This window comes from Schistosoma mansoni, chromosome 6, assembly GCF_000237925.1.
Source record: "Schistosoma mansoni strain Puerto Rico chromosome 6, complete genome".
NCBI lineage: Eukaryota > Metazoa > Platyhelminthes > Trematoda > Strigeidida > Schistosomatidae > Schistosoma > Schistosoma mansoni.
In genome coordinates this window covers 9,226,095-9,242,511 of record NC_031500.1, presented here as the reverse complement: position 1 = coordinate 9,242,511, position 16,417 = coordinate 9,226,095, and the positions used below count along the sequence as shown (strand labels likewise).

The following is a 16,417-nucleotide window of genomic DNA, read 5'->3' as shown; positions in this document are numbered from 1 at the left end:
GTTCTCTCCCACAGTAGGCTGTCGCGAATGGTATCCGTTTAACGGACGTTGAGTATTTCGTGCAGACAACTGTTTATAGATACCTGTACATTTTTGATGATGGTTGTAGTAGTTGTCAAAGTTTCAGTTGTGTACAGTAGAACTGTCTTGAGGTTCGTATTGAATGTCCTGACTTTGATATTGGCTAATGGTTGTTTTGAGTTCCATATGTTATTCAACTGTAGGAATGTTGCCATTGTCTTGCCAATTCTGGCCTTAATGTCTGCATCCGATTCTCCTTGTTCATTGATGTTATCCAGGTAGGTATTTAATAGAGATGTTGGTCTTCCTCTTCTCCTTTGGCCTTCAGGACTTGTCTTGTGACGCAATTGCGTGATTTCCTCAAAGTGTTCCCAATCCACTTCCAGCACTTCTTCCTGCTTTCTTCCTCCGCTGGGCTGTACTCGTTACTGATTGATATTAGTCGAGGTACCGCTGAAAATCACAGAGCAATGAGGATATCTTTTGTTTTGGTATAAGACTCCTTACAACTGTAAATGCTCACGACCACACCAATCGTCACAAAACCCTTCAAAAAATGTACATACACATATACGTCGTAACACTTCTTGTAATGGCGCAGTATTTGATCGAGTTCTCATATGGTAGAGATTTGACTATGAACCACACGAATATGTACTGATTTTAAAGATATTGTAAAATATCAATCTTGTATTTAAAACCATAGTCCAAATGTTTTTCATCACATGATGTAAGTTTATACGTTAGGAAATTAAAAAACGACATTGAGCACTTAGAACCAATGAAGTATGTGATTTGTTATTAGCAACTGATATTAACAACGTGAAAATATAAACCTTTTTCAATAAAATACACACCAGTTGCACAAACTAGTATCTGTTTGAACTCAATAGTTGAATGGATAACGCATTGTAATTTTAAGAGAAAGGTATCGCATTCTAATCGCAGTGTGAAAATCAACACTGAGATTCAGAAACATCCGCCAGACGAGTCTTAAATTGGACGGAACCTGTATCTTAGATTTTACTGTTAGCCACAATCCAACTTTGATGAGAACTTATGATTCAACTTCAATATCAAGATGACCTGCTCAGAGTGGATGTATTCCAATAAAGATTGGTCAGTTACTTTCTTTAAAACCATCAACCTAGAAATGTCAACCTTTCCAAATAATTTAACATATCAAAACTAATTGACTCAAATCGGCCAATCGACAAGGGTTATTTTGTTGTTGTAATATAAATTAAAGCAGAAGTAAATGTATTTGACAAGGACTTAATAAAGTATTTCCGACAGCATGATGTAATTCCTATTAGTGACTAATTCCTGTCGTTTGAGAAGAGTTTAGTGATTCCAGTTACTTTAGCTGTTGATTATTAAAACAACTCCATGTAAGTTGTCCGGATGTGCAATATCTGAGGTTACTAGCATGCAGCTACGTTAACTGAACACGAACGGGTAGGGACATTAAGAACATGGTACAGAAGTGTCTACAATGTGTCCAATCAGCAGAACTACCACCGAAGGTCCAGGCATCCCTATAGCCATGTGTAGGAAAGCCATGATTGGTGTTCATGCTGATTTTGCGTCAAATATCATAGGCATTAACAATCACATTGCTGAATAGATTTGCCGTGTAACTTGGTCTTCTGAGAACATCGGTTGATGAAAACGACCCTTAGTTCACATTAAAAATCTCCTCAGACTTTTATTTCAAGAATGTGGTTATACATATTTGATCGCCGCCCTACTATTTTCAGTCGAATGACCAGGCTGAGAGTCTCGCTGATACAACCGAGTGAGTTCTCATCTATTTGAAAAAGTAAGAGAAAAAAGTGGAAGAAAATATACGGATTTTTTTGAAAGCAGGATGTAGGAAGCAATTTCCTACAGGTGCAACTTTAAGCTATTCTCTAGACTGTCGAGTACAGAGTCTTGGTTTCACCAAAGTCAAAACAAGTAAGCTATTTGGCTTAATAAACTTTATCTCTTTCTAAAACGTAAATTAACAACGTTAGTATGCGAATAAACAGTACAGTCTATTATATAGGGTCACGGAGAGACATAAACTACATGTCGAACAGTAACTGGAGAATAGGAAAAATGAGCCAACAAGGCGAATATTGTTTTAGAATGAACATAAAATTGTGATTGGTGGATAAAACAAAGACAGTCATACAAGGTCAAAGAAGTTAGTGTGGTGGTGAGCGTTTCACCTTATCATTGGTGTGCTCGTTTATCGATCTCACTTTACACAGGATAACGTCGAACCCAGCCCCTTCTAAAGGTATCACCGTAGCTAAAGCGATGCCGGTGATAAAAATTCTCACTTCATTAAATGCTATGTACCCACAGGAAGAAAATCAGGGATAGAAACCAGATGTGGATGGGGCTGAACGTCAATTGCCGGACTGTTTGCTGGTGTATGCATGAAGCTTTCGATAGTGCGGGCCTGTCTAGGTAGTTAGTGCCATCGTAGAAGAGTCAGTGCAGTGATTTGATAAGTCAATATCCAGGAAAAATGTTTGGACCAGCGATTGAACAAAATAATACTCAGAGAGCTTACGTCAGGTACAGAACCCTGTAGGTGCAACCTGCAATTGCACCAACTTATTAATATAGTCGATCAGAAGCAACCTGGCCATGGAACCAAAAACAATGATCAAACCTTGAAAAGAACATCGAGAAAACAGCCTTCTTCAATGGCTTCAGCTGCATCCAAAATTTCGGACCTATTTCCTAGAAAAAAAGGGAATATGACAGAACCAAATTAGAAAAACCAAGTTTGTGTAAAAATCGATGAATATTCTATTGTAAACATGTGTTCATATGGTGAATTATTGATTATTTAATATGAAACACTACTTAGTTCAAATTATATAAATCTGATTGTTAATCTAACCATAATAATCATTTAAAAAGTAGTGTATGAATACATTATTTCGATTTCTTTTTGGGAGTCAAGTAAGTTCTTATCACCAGTCTTCGGTTTTCACTATGTGTCGACGGATTCGGGGACTCACTATCAATCACAAGCGAGTTAAACACTTCATATTTATAATAATGTCAGACGTAACGGTTTAAAAACTATTTACATATTGAATAATTAGATGATAATTGGATTTTAAATTCTTTAATAATGGATCATTATCAAATGATCACTTCATTTCGACTAGAATATTCACTATGATACAGTATAAACGTAACCCGTTCAAAAGACAAGCATTTAGGGATCATATCATTATATAGTCTATTCAAAGACAAATGATAACTTGCTTGGCTACTTATAATATATTAAGTAGTATAAATTAACTGACTCTTAAATCTCGTTGTTCATAAAGCACAGACATTGTTATTGAGATTCATTCATGAAGTACTTGACAATTATTTGAAACATTAGAAAACTTGATTTAAATCACTGAGATAGCCGTAATCTATGACTGGAAGTGAGGAGTATTATTGAACAATAAGCAAAGATGGATAGTGACTAGCAGTGGGATCCGGGACACGCGTTTCGTCCTATTTGGGACTCGTCAGCTAGAAGTACCTGCGTCTCTGAGTTGACGTTCACTCTGGGACCCGAGTCCCAAGTAGGATGAAACGCGCGTCATGGATTCCACTGCTAACCAATATCCATTTTCGAATATAATGCTTATGAATTAATGCTGTATCGAGGCAATACGCACAGTATTCACATACACCACTTGGAGACTGATCATTTGCAGTCCTAAACATGAATGGGAAGATTTAAACAAGCAATACCAAGTGAATTACTGAACAATGTTACAAATTATTGTAAATTTTAATGAAATCCGGTTCACCGATGAATTCATTCTCCTACGAATCACTTAAATAGTAAAGTTTTTTAACGCCAATTTGCTAAGAATATTCATTTATCAGTAGACCTTCTTGAGTCCAATTCCGGTCATAAATTATTAGGTCTTTGACAAAACAATATAATTCAACATGAAGTTGTTATATCTAGAGCTTTGATTCCTGCTATGCCGCGTACTACTAGACTACTTGAACGATCGAATCCGCTACGTCACAAGAGAGAAGACAGAAGACTAGTTAAGTAGGACTTTTATTCCCCAAAACAGTGTCAAATATAGTACAAAAATCTCATTTACTGAAAGTTTTTTGGCTGAAAGCAAATCATCATTTCGGACAACCAATAGGCACATAGGGGGTCATTCTTATCCATCCAATAGGGAAGTTAAACGTCGACATTCTAGAATGTTCCCCTAGTGGTAATTGGATGTAATGTCTTCGGCTCTTTCTGGGCTTCTTGAGGCTTCCTAGAGTTTGCCAACGAGCCATCCTTACAGAAGTACATAAAACGTACTTCGTAAATGAGCTACATTACATCTCATATATATATGGTTATTGTAATCGATTGCAGTGTACTTTATCTAATCACTGAGCCCTAATATACCTAAAATATTAAGGACATTGGTGGGATGCACAAAAAGAAAAAGTAATTAATTAACCTTTACATTTTCCAAAAAAGATTTGTGTTCTTTTTAATTAAGCGAATGAATACCCGATGTTATGATCAATTTACATAAAATCAATTATATGGTTACTATCTTTTAAGTCAATGACCTTTAAAAAACTTTAATTACCCAAGCCTAATTTTCAAGAAATTAAATAGAGAGACATTTTTCACCCTTTTAGCATTATTGATGTGAAAGTACATAATATTCAAGATGTTCTTAGAAGTACCTAAACCCTCTGTTAATTCATGAAACAACATTATGTGTTTAATATTTCGAATGGTTTACATTTTCCTCAAGTTGATAATGAAGAATGCAACGGAATAGTCCTCATTGTAATATATGTAACTGGAGAGATTTGTATAGATAATGTCATTTATTTATAGATGTTCATTAAATTAAGAAGGTAGAATCTTGGTTGCCCCCAAATGCCCTGGTACGGCCGAGAGTGGGGAGAGTCCGCTCTCCCTCTCCAAATGCTCTCACATGGCGATGCGCATATAGCCTCTACCAGGGAACTCCTACTCACTGCGTTCTCGCAACAGGGGTGTTGTTTACGAAAATGAGAGGACGAAAAGTGAATGTCCGGAGCTTTAACCGGGTCAGTGGATATGGAGGATCCATCTCATGGAGTTGGAAAACCCTGATTCCAAACTAATGGTGCACATTGGCTGGCCCCAGTATCCTGAGGAAACAAATGGAGTATGAACCAATCGTTGGTCACCGGCTACCATAGAACTGCATCTCCTTACGATGCTCCACTGCCTTGTTGATCATATCTTTAGGTCAAAGGTTCCGGGTGTGACCCCCTAAGAAAACCACCTGTTCCGGATTGGGCACCCAGGTAGTATCACAGTCCTCACACAAATCAAATGAGATTTGTGTGACGCATATGTATCTGGTGACCCTTTGCACCAATATTCATGTGTTTAAATAAATAAATAAATAAATAAGAATCTTGGTCTCGAGTTTCACCCCCTTTGCGACTCGTCAACTGGATGTTCCTACATCCTAGTACTGATATTTGCAAGAAGACTGGAACCAAGTACCCATCCACACTCACTGGACTAGTGAATATCATGCTGACATTTGAGGTGAAAGTTATTGGGTTCAAGCGTAAATGTAAACACTGAGGTGGACTTAGATCCAACTGACGAGTCTTAAATAGAACGAAATGTTCATCTTTCGTGCAATTTTTTTCAAACTGTCTAGAATAATTCTTTAGCTGTGAAAACTGGAAAATTGAGGGAAGAAAAAACTTTCTGAATGACCATAACCAATAAAAATGTAAGAATGTTAATCTCCACCCTCGCTCAGCGAATGGTCTATCAATCAATTAGTAACCAACTGAAGACGTATAGATCACCCTATTCAATTCTTTCTTGGCGCTTGTATTTGGATTTCTAATATACTACGTTACATTTATCAATGAAATCTATGAAGCAAGTTTCATTTTACTTGGAACTAAAGTGATTTTGTCGGCGTTCATTAGTTATTATAGTTAAATGACAACTTGTTCAACCTTACCTATTTTCAATCGATTAAATGTACCAAAAGTTTTTCATAGGTCTGTGTTTGGATGAAATTCACTGTTGATCACATTTCAGGAAATATAGCCTATCGTGACTGAAAACAATGTGGTGCGCAAATATTTCATTTCAATGACTTTATATAGAGAAAGTTATTCACCTGAGGGAAACTAAAATGTAGTCAGCCAATTGAAATGATATTTATGTCTACCTAGCAATTAATCTAGCTTTATAGTTTCCTGATGAAGGTTCTGATAGTTTGAAGCATTATTAGTAACGTTTTGAAGTCATAATATAACTTAGATCTTTTTTTCTCTTTGTAAATGAACATAAAAATACTAGTATAATTTTCAAGTTAATTTGAATTCTATAAAAGCTTTGAACTGTTTCGTTGTCAAATGAGCATCTTGAGACGATTGCCTTAATATTGTATCGTCACAAATTTTAGCAAATTTAGTATGTGGTTGGAAATGAAATCCAAGATGTTCGTCTCAGTGTGAACATCAACAATTGGATTCAATTATTTCCAAATGACGACTCTAAAATAGGATGAAACTCAAGTATTGGATCCAACTATCGGTTACAATCCACCTCTGATAAATAAACCAATGAACAGATTAAAAATGTGTGGGAATATTTAAGCATTTAAATAAATAAACAGATGTCATGGTGTCAATTAGAATCCATTGTTTTATTAATGCTTCTTGTAAATAAAAACAAACACATTCCATGTGAAATTCCAGTTTTTGTACATTTCATAATTTTCTGCTGGGGTTGTGGAGATTGTTGAGTTTTTATTGAAATCATGAACCGATCAATATTAAACTACGATTGAAAACCTTAGAGAAGCACTGAGCAGCTATTCAGTCATAATATGGGACTCACCAGTAGTGATCATTCGTGAACTCGTAAATGTGAATCGAACCCAATACCTTTGGTATCGTGTGCTAACGGCTAACATTCAGAACACTGAGCCGAGACACAACATTGTTAATGTCTAACTTCAACTAATCCATACTACTACGAAAAGGGCCTTCTAGTTCTTCCAGGTTTTCAATAGTTGTTAACATTAATCAGTTCATGATCTCAATCATAATTCAATTGATGGCGAAGTAGAAAACGTGGTAGTTTTCCTAACGATAACGATCACAGAAATCATTATTCTAATATGTCGTCAGGAAACTAATGCGTTAAGGAAATAGATCGATTAAAATAAATTTAATCTCGAGTTTTTGTATATAATTTCAACTATTCTATTATCTTGATAGTTGAGATCATGAATCAATTGAAGCTAGACCACCATCGAAAACCTGGAAGCACTAAACGGCCGTTTCATCCTATTATGGGACTCCTCGGCAGTGCGCATCCACGATCCCGCACTCGCGAGACTCGAACCCAGGACCTACCAGTCTCGAGCCGGAGCCCTTAACCTCTAGACCACTGAGCCGGCCGGCATCCGACGATGTCAATATCTAACTTCAACCAATCCACGAAATTGAGCGACACATCCACCATTGTCTTCAGTGAGTTGATATCTCACAACAGACCTGGTTGAACTCCACTGGTCACTGCTTTTCACTAGAACTCCAAGAAATACCTCCACACAATAATTCCAAAATGTACGACGAACTACATATTACAATTAACTCGGTGTTGTAGAAGTCGTTACATCCACATTAATTAGGGTGCTATTTATTCTAACTGCTCATGGATTTGTCTTTCTTTAGTTAAGACAAAAACTGAAACCTATATGACAATAAAGTCATTTTCAATCTATATATTATAATTAGTTTCCAACAATAATTTTGTAATTCATATATCAAATTTTGTATTTTGGTGTATACTACTGATATTGACAGATATAAGTAGTATGTATCATCAATCAAAAGTGAAATACCTGGCAACAGAAGGTTAAGAAGATCAAAGAAAAGCGAACGAGAACAAAGAATGATTGATGCAGAAACAAAAGAACAGTGAAGCATGAGACGATTGACTGATATTTTGCAAATGAAGTATTTACTGTATGAATCTCAGATTTTACTAAGGGATTCTGTAATGTTATATTCAAATACATTTGATTGTACTCACTTATGTGTTCTCGTTTACTACAGTATGACTTATTGAGTAAATATACCATTAAATATTCAATAAACTTATTTCCATAGTAATTGTTTAGTCAAAGTATCTTATGATTAACCATGTATTTTATATTGTATATTATTAAATCATACTTACAATAAATATTTATGCAAATATACCTTTTTAAATAACCTATTTAAACGGTAATTGTCATTAGTTTCCTTTACTAAGCAAAATATAGAATCTTAATGACTTCCAGAGTTAATTTTTAAATCATTAATGAAATCATGTGTATGTGTGTGTGTGTTAGATGAATAGAAGGGATGACTGTTTTTTTCTTGAGAATTATTTTAATTAATTACGAATACAGAGAACAGAGAGAACAAAACTCTATCGAAATCATCCACCTAAGCTACAAATCTTCCCCACCATTTCAGTTTTGAATGACCTGAAATATTTATTATAACTGATCACTATTCATTAATGAATAGTTCAGTGTGAATGTTTTTGACTGTTATGATGAGTGACGAAGGTACTTTACGGAGAGACTATAATTTATGGACGACCCAATCATAAGCGCTTGAGGGATTTCAAGGTCACGGCTCCAATTTCAGTACCTGATGCTCATGTACGATCGGTTCACAGAAGATTTTAGAGAAGACTTGTCAATTAAGCGGCTACAATAAGTGAGGCTACTAAGAAGTTTCTTTATTTGAAATTGCAGTGATCAAATGACTTGCAGACCTTGTTCAGACTACCCTGGTGTCCTTCGATGTAACATATTCTGAAGGAAGACGTTTACTAGAATAGGAACCTTTTTCGCTTGATCCAGATTGAGACTAAGGTATATTATAATAATTGCCGCGAACTGTATAATAAAAGCACCAGTGACTTTGGTTTCTATAATCGCAGATGTTACTGAAGTTTCGGATGTTCAGTGGTATGAGCATCATAGGGACATGCCTATAATAAAAATGATAAACATACACAGTCAGAGTACACACAAACAACAGTGAAGCTATGTAGTCGAGGCTGAGAGGGTTTTTGAGACCTTATCATGGCTCCAGAGACCGACTATTATGGAGCCGTATGGATGAGTTCCTCTACCTTATGCATTGTAGTATCGTTTGTCATGTTAAGCCCATATACTACTTTATTCTAGCTTCTGGCCAAGCTAATTCACCTATACATTATGAGTCATATTTTGATCTTGTTAATTATTCGCTTATTAACCTTTAGTACTTTTTATATAAGCGTATATGTGTGCACACTTCGTATCTTATTCATCATATGTCTGTCATTCATTTTTGTCTGACTATAAATGTTTATTAACGCTTGCTTAAAACGAGTTGGCTTCCCCGCCATCTCCAATGCATGTCATTTATGTTCCTCTCTCATCTGTTCGCTTCGTCACTCTGATACCCTGGCCAGACCAATGAGTGTAGAAAATATGTGTATTCTAAAACCATTCTCGTATTTGACTTATTTAACTCCGTTATTCACCAACGCGGATAAAGTCATTTATTACATACGAGGATAGACAGTACGTATGATCAAAAAGGAATCAGATTTAAGCTACCACAACAGCATTACGATTTTAGAACTTTTGAACCTCTTCCTAACCTTGACAAGTTTTTGGACCATATAAAAGAGGTTTATCCACTTTGATTATTTGGTTTTGTATAATATATTTTTACTTTATACTGACTGTTTACTGGTTAGCTAATATTTCTCAAGGTCACTTAAGATTCATTCAAAGGTCATCCATAAATAATAGTCTCGCCGTACTTTACTCATGAGTAACACCAGTATCCTTCAAAATTGTTCATAAATCTTTCTGATAAATAACAAATTAGAAGAAGCCTAGATCCAAGGTTTCTTACTGACTGATTACAACCCTTAAATACCGAAATATAGTTCAATCGATGTAAAGTCACAACGTAATGTATAAAAAATTTATAGGTATCATGGACCTTACAAATACCATATTGGTTACCAGTCAATTTAGTGTTATCGAGTTCTCTGGACAGGATTCTCTAAATGTAAGCTTCCACTGTTTCTATTGGCAACATCTGCAGAATATACTTCCTATTGAAGTGAGCATCTTAATTATTTCCACATGCGTTATATCAGTTCTCCCAGATGGCCTTGTTTGTGATTGGTTTTCTTCGTAAATCTTTGTAATCAAGTTAATCGCCTATCCAATAAGAGTGAGGTTACGAAAAAGGGACAACAAGAAGACTATTTCACTATCACTGATAGTTGTACAATATTCATGCTAACTTTTTCAAAGTTAATTCAATTAATTTTTTAGGTTACACTTAATAGACTGGTTTTGGTTTAGCGAACATTAAAATCAATTAGCACCGGACAGTTGTTCCATCATGGTATGGGTCTCTATAGTAATGCTTATCCACAACACAAACAGCGATAAAACCCTTAACCTCTAGGTCTCGTGGTGAGTGCTCCACCAACTGGGTTGCTATAAAATTGCTATAAATTTCTAACTCTAGTCAATTCATGATATTACATGGCTGTTATCCATTTTCATTGGCGAGGTGTCTTACTAGAGACGTGGCTGAACTTTAATGGCATCGGCTTCTGATTAGCACTCCTAGAATTATCATTTGAAGTTAGTTGAACAATCTTCAAAACATCAAACCGCTTTGGTTTATTTTGTTGATCATTAATTAATTACAAACAATGGAACATGAAGTATGAGATACTTTCTCGTCATGAAAGCTCCACAACCAAACCATCCAGCTCAGAGAACAAAACTCCATCAAAATCATCCACCTGAGCTACAAATCTTCTCCACGACTTAACGTTATTTATACTCAATTTGTAATCATTCCTATATAACTATATCATTAGTCCAAATGTTTCATGTGACCTTCTCTATTTCTGACTATGGTTTCTCAAAAGCGCTTCAATCAAATTACAATTTCATAGAAAAATTGTGTTACTCATTTCAAAATGACATTTTTCATTCATGGTAATAGTAGTAGTAGTTGTAGTAATAATAATAATAATAGTAAAAATAATCATCATATATTTCTCCTTGAATTCAGTTCATTTCAAATAATATCAACATGATTTGGTCGTCACAACAGTTTGATCCTTTATTATTGTATGATGGTTATTTTCTGTCATATCACATGATGAACATTATAAGTATATGTTTAATGAATTTTATTTCATTACTATGATTCACTAGATGACAAGTACATTCAGTTTGTGAACTGAACTACTTAAATAATGATAAGTAGAATAATTATGCAAATGTATTATCATAGAGCTTAATAATCAATATCGAACAATCACTAACATTATTTTTATCTTGGTCGAATTTATCTGATTAGTACATTATAGACACTCTTATTTCTCTTCACATAAAATAAATGGTTTCTTTCTTTGATATTGATTCCAGTCTTGACACGTAAGGCTTTCACTTTCTCGATCACATAATTCATAAATTACACTATATATAACAACATTCAGTTTCATATGACTTACATACGATAACCGACTTATTATCTCTTTCAGTATCAGTATAATGGTTTATTTTTATATTCAAGGATCGATTTTGCCCAGAAAAGGGTTGGATGGAGAATACTGGTGTGAGGCCTATGCTCCTCGACGAGAGGTAACAGGCGTAAGTAGGTAAGTATTTACTAAAACTTTTCATTGTCTTTCTAGTTTGAAGAAGGAAAACTCTATAAAATTTGCCTCATTTATAGTGGATTCATCAAGAAAAGTAGATTCTAAAACAAGAAGAAAATGCAATGAAATTTCATCAACCTATATATATATATATTGTACTGCTAATCAGATGATTTATTTTGCCAGTTATCTGTTCCGTGTTAATGTAGTGTGTGCTACTTATGTCGATATAAGTAGCATCTAACACTAGTCAGGAATAGAATGACTGGAAGAAGAAGATCGAGAAGGAAAGAACGGGAACATAAAGCAATTGCTATGGAAATAAAGGAACAGTGAAGTCTGAAATAATTAATTGACATTTTACAAATGAAGTATTTACCGTATGATTCTCAGATTTCACTAAGAGATTCTGTAATTCTGTGTTCAAATACATTCAATTATCTTTATTTGTGTTCTCATTCACTACAGTAATACCATATATCATGTTGATAAAAACTCTGTATTTATTTACAACATAAAACAAAAACGAAATTAATAAAAGCAGAGATGGATAGTGGCTAGCAGTGGAATCCAGCATTCGCGTTTCGTCTTATCCAGGACTCGTCAACTGGATGGACCTGCATCTCAGAGTTGATGTTCACTCTGGGACTCGAACCCAGTACCCTCGCTTCAAACGCCATCGCGTTATCCACTCGGCCACTGAGTCCTGATAGCCACTAGAAATCAATAAAATATAGTGTTTGCTATCAGAAGGGGGGTTTTGTGAAGATTTTAGTAATTTTATATAGTGTTTGCTAGCCTAGTAATATAATGAACTGATGAATACCCGTAACAATTCAAAAAGGGAAACATCTTGAGAGTTTACCATAGTAACAACAAGAAATTAAATGTAACTATATATGTAAATGGAAAACACTTTAAAACTTGTCATAAATACATACATTTAAATGTATAAAAATGTTGAATTATTTATACTGATTTTATAAATGTAAAAGTAGTATGTTGTTCTAAAACCTAAATTTTATCTGATCTATAAGTAAATAAATGATTGATTTCTTGATTAAACAAGTACCTGTGAAATAGAATGTAATGATCATTACAATGAATATCGTTAATATTTTGGAATTACCGGGGGGGGGGGCGGCAATATTATGTAAACAAAGACAGTGGAAAACATTATATAAAAAAACATTATTGTTCAATTATTTTCAGAAATAGTTTACGGTTTAAGTCCATATGTGAATATTCTCAATGGAGTCTTGAATCTGTATATATATATATTTTGGTTTCATTACCAACGGTATTCATGTTTCGGAAATAGATCTTGATTAAAGAATTGCTTTTCATTATCAGTTGAATCGTTTTGTATTGAAGGTTGTAGACCAATTGCTTCTAAGTAACTAGGTAAATATTGACCTGAAAATTGTGTATCATCATTAATTTGTGAACGACATTCCGGTCGTAATAATTTTGGTATTGCTCTAACATGAAGTCTCACACAGTTGTCTTCAGTTCGACGATTTTGCATAAGTTCAACTGCCTTACGTAAATCTTTTGTATTAGTCAATACACAATGATGAAAGCCATCTGAATATAAAATAAAGAAAATTTGGTCTTTAATTAGCTTTCGTATAAAGAATTCATAGAAAACACTATGAAATACAAACAAATGGAATATACAGACTGTGCTAAACAGCAACCATTCCTAAATATGCATTAATAACTATGATTCACGTATGTTAGTGAAGTTAGCTACCATCAATGAAATTGACTGTAAACGTTTAGAAATTCCAAGCTGGTCTCAATAGAATTATACAACTGTGATTCCGTCAGATTTATCATTCTGACACAAGATTGTAAATCATTTTTCGCCTGATCAATTATACTTGATCGTCTGAATATAAGAATTTTTCCTAAGAAATAATAACACTTCTATATATTGATCCACATATTATTTTACTCTGTCATTCATATAACAGCCTTCTTATAAAATATACATTATCCTGAACACTGTGGTCATAGAGGTTTACATAATGCAACTCAAACGATCTGTGTAATGCCAGTAAGAGGAGACTTCTTTACTGAAATCCGCTGGATTATCACATTTGGAGATTTTAGATTAAACGGCTTGAAAAAGACGAATCATGCACGGTCTCATGCAATTTTTATGTTTCTCTATACAACTTGAGCTCAATGTTATTTCCTAACTCTCATTTCTTATGCTTACCGTTCTACTACAACAAATACCATGCTTCCTTCTATCGTACTTCGTATTTTTCTCTTCTGCTTTAAGGTCTACCTACTTGGATCAATACAAGTTTATGTCAGATCCTATGACAAAGTGTTCTTTTCCAAGTAGAACCAACACAACGAAAGATGCCCATCATAGATATCTTGTTCAATAAATTTGATTGAAATGTTTCCAGTATTTCATTTCACTTTTCAATTTATAACAGTTTAAGTTTATCAAGCTTAGATCGACTGATGAATTCAACTAATACAATGACTAAAATCTCCGCGAAACCTCCATTCTAATAATAATTATCATGTGCTCACTAGTGTCTAGCTTCAAGATGGATTTCCTGGAGTTCTACTGAGAATCTGTGACCAGTGGAGTTCAATACGTGTCAGGTAGAGATAGGTATCTACCTCATACAATGGATGACTGGTAGTGCAAGATCATGGATCGATTGTAGTTAGACATCAACACTGTTGGATGCCGGCTCAGTGGTCTAGAGGTTAGGCGTTCACATGTGAGACCGAAAGTCCTGAGCTTGAGTGCGAATGCGGGGTCATGGATGCGCACTGTTGAGGGGTCCCGTACTAGAAGGAAAAGGTTATCCATTGCTTCCAGGTCTTCAATGGTGGTCTAGCTTAGATCGACTGATGAATTCAACTATAACAATATCATAAATGACTCTCAATTCTCTGTAACACTAATTTTTCCTGTTGATATATTTTATGGTTGTCTAATAAACAAATGTGTATAAGTTTTAAATATTTCATTATCTTTACTAGTATCTTTTCATTATAAATCTTGATTCCATTTATAACCCTACTATGCTATCTTGCATGGACATCATTTAATTTTCTATAAGATTTAACTAGTCAATTTACGTACTTGTCTTCATCAATGGGAAGATTCAAACAAACAACACAAAGTGAATTTAAACTTCACCACATTGCACAAGCAAGTGGCTATCAGGACTCAGTAGGTGAATGAATAACGTGATAGTGTTTGAAGCGAAAGGTACTGGTTTCGAGTCCCAGAGTGAAGATCAACTCTGAGATGCATGTACATCCAGCTGACGAGTCCCAAATAGGACGAAACGCGCGTCCTGGATTCCTCTGCTAGCCACTATCCATCTTTGCTTACAGTACTTGTCTTCTGTTATAAATTCAGTTAGTATTACCGACTCAGTTCTGTGAAAAACCTTATCAGTCAATTGTGGCTTCATAACACTGTTGATCCTACACTGAAAATCGTATTGTATCAACAAGTGAAAATAGCTAGTAACAGATTTGATGACTGTTAACTTAGTCGCCCCTACTTTTTAATCGTAATTCAAACATTTTAATCGATCACCTATTACTCGAACTTATTTAATTAATACAAATAAATTGATATTAGATAACTTCCGTCTTCCTAATATATAATATACAAGTTATATAATACTACCCATGTGGGCCAGGGTAGTTTTACATTGGTTTTCAGGAGAACCGGACACCATCCAGACTCCAATGTGATAACCAAAACAGTACGGCTCAATCCCGTTCAACAGGAGAGCCAGACACCGACCAGGCTTAAAATTTTTAGCCCAAATAGTACGGCTTAATCCCGTTTCCGGGAGAAATAGACACTATCCAAGCCTAAACTTTATAACCCGAGCAATACAATCCAATCCGGCTTCATAGGAGAACCAGACACCATATAGGCTTTAACTCCATAATCTGAATAGTAGAGATCAATTCTGTGGCGTAACCACACAGATACCTAGAACCCTGGTGGACCATTCTCACCATTCATATACACATTCACTTCACATGTATAATTATTCCGATCAGTGATCGGGTAAATCAATTATGCACGTCATGAACAGGCTAAAGTTGACTTATTCCGCTTACACGAGAGTCAAACTCATTAATGTTAGTAATGATGACATGCCTCATCCAAATTCATACGTCGATTTCATCATACAAAAAAACTATCTGATCATAATTTGTTTGATATCTGACTATTTTACTCGAATAAACATATAATCAGATCAAATGAAATATTGAGGATCTTCAGTACAACGACGAATATATATACAAAATTTATCCAATGGATTCAATGATCAAACTATCGGGGAACCTGAAAGCAGGTTACAATCAACTTCAAAGGTTCCAGTAATCTAGTAATCGAAGATACTGGTTTACATGCTTTCTACTGAAGATACTTTTGAGGGGGAATTCAAATAAGGGGGATTCTTGCTGATGAGGTTTCGGTGGAATATTTGCATCAAGGTGCAGTAGTGTGGTGGTCGTAATGTCTATCATCTTAAGATCACCTCCTTTACTCACATAATCTGAATCCCGTGTCACGGTGTCGTGTCGTTAAAAGTACATATATAGAGTCTAGGTGTACTT

The 16,417-nt window shown here is 34.9% G+C and overlaps 1 protein-coding gene and 2 non-coding genes across 3 annotated transcripts; all 3 read right to left on the bottom strand.

Moving 5' to 3' along the window:
- Positions 1 to 2,683: 2,683 nt before the first annotated feature.
- Smp_036720 (hypothetical protein) lies at positions 2,684 to 16,396 on the bottom strand (the record flags this gene model as incomplete). The annotated part of the gene is given in 4 exon segments (XM_018798191.1): positions 2,684 to 2,760; positions 13,088 to 13,375; positions 16,213 to 16,384; positions 16,388 to 16,396. Coding segments are annotated over 4 exon segments (546 nt in total).
- Smp_tRNA_02145_Pseudo_CGA.1.1 lies at positions 7,423 to 7,496 on the bottom strand. The gene has a single exon. It is a non-coding gene (tRNA).
- Smp_tRNA_01995_Gln_TTG.1.1 lies at positions 12,426 to 12,491 on the bottom strand. The gene has a single exon. It is a non-coding gene (tRNA).
- Positions 16,397 to 16,417: the final 21 nt, after the last annotated feature.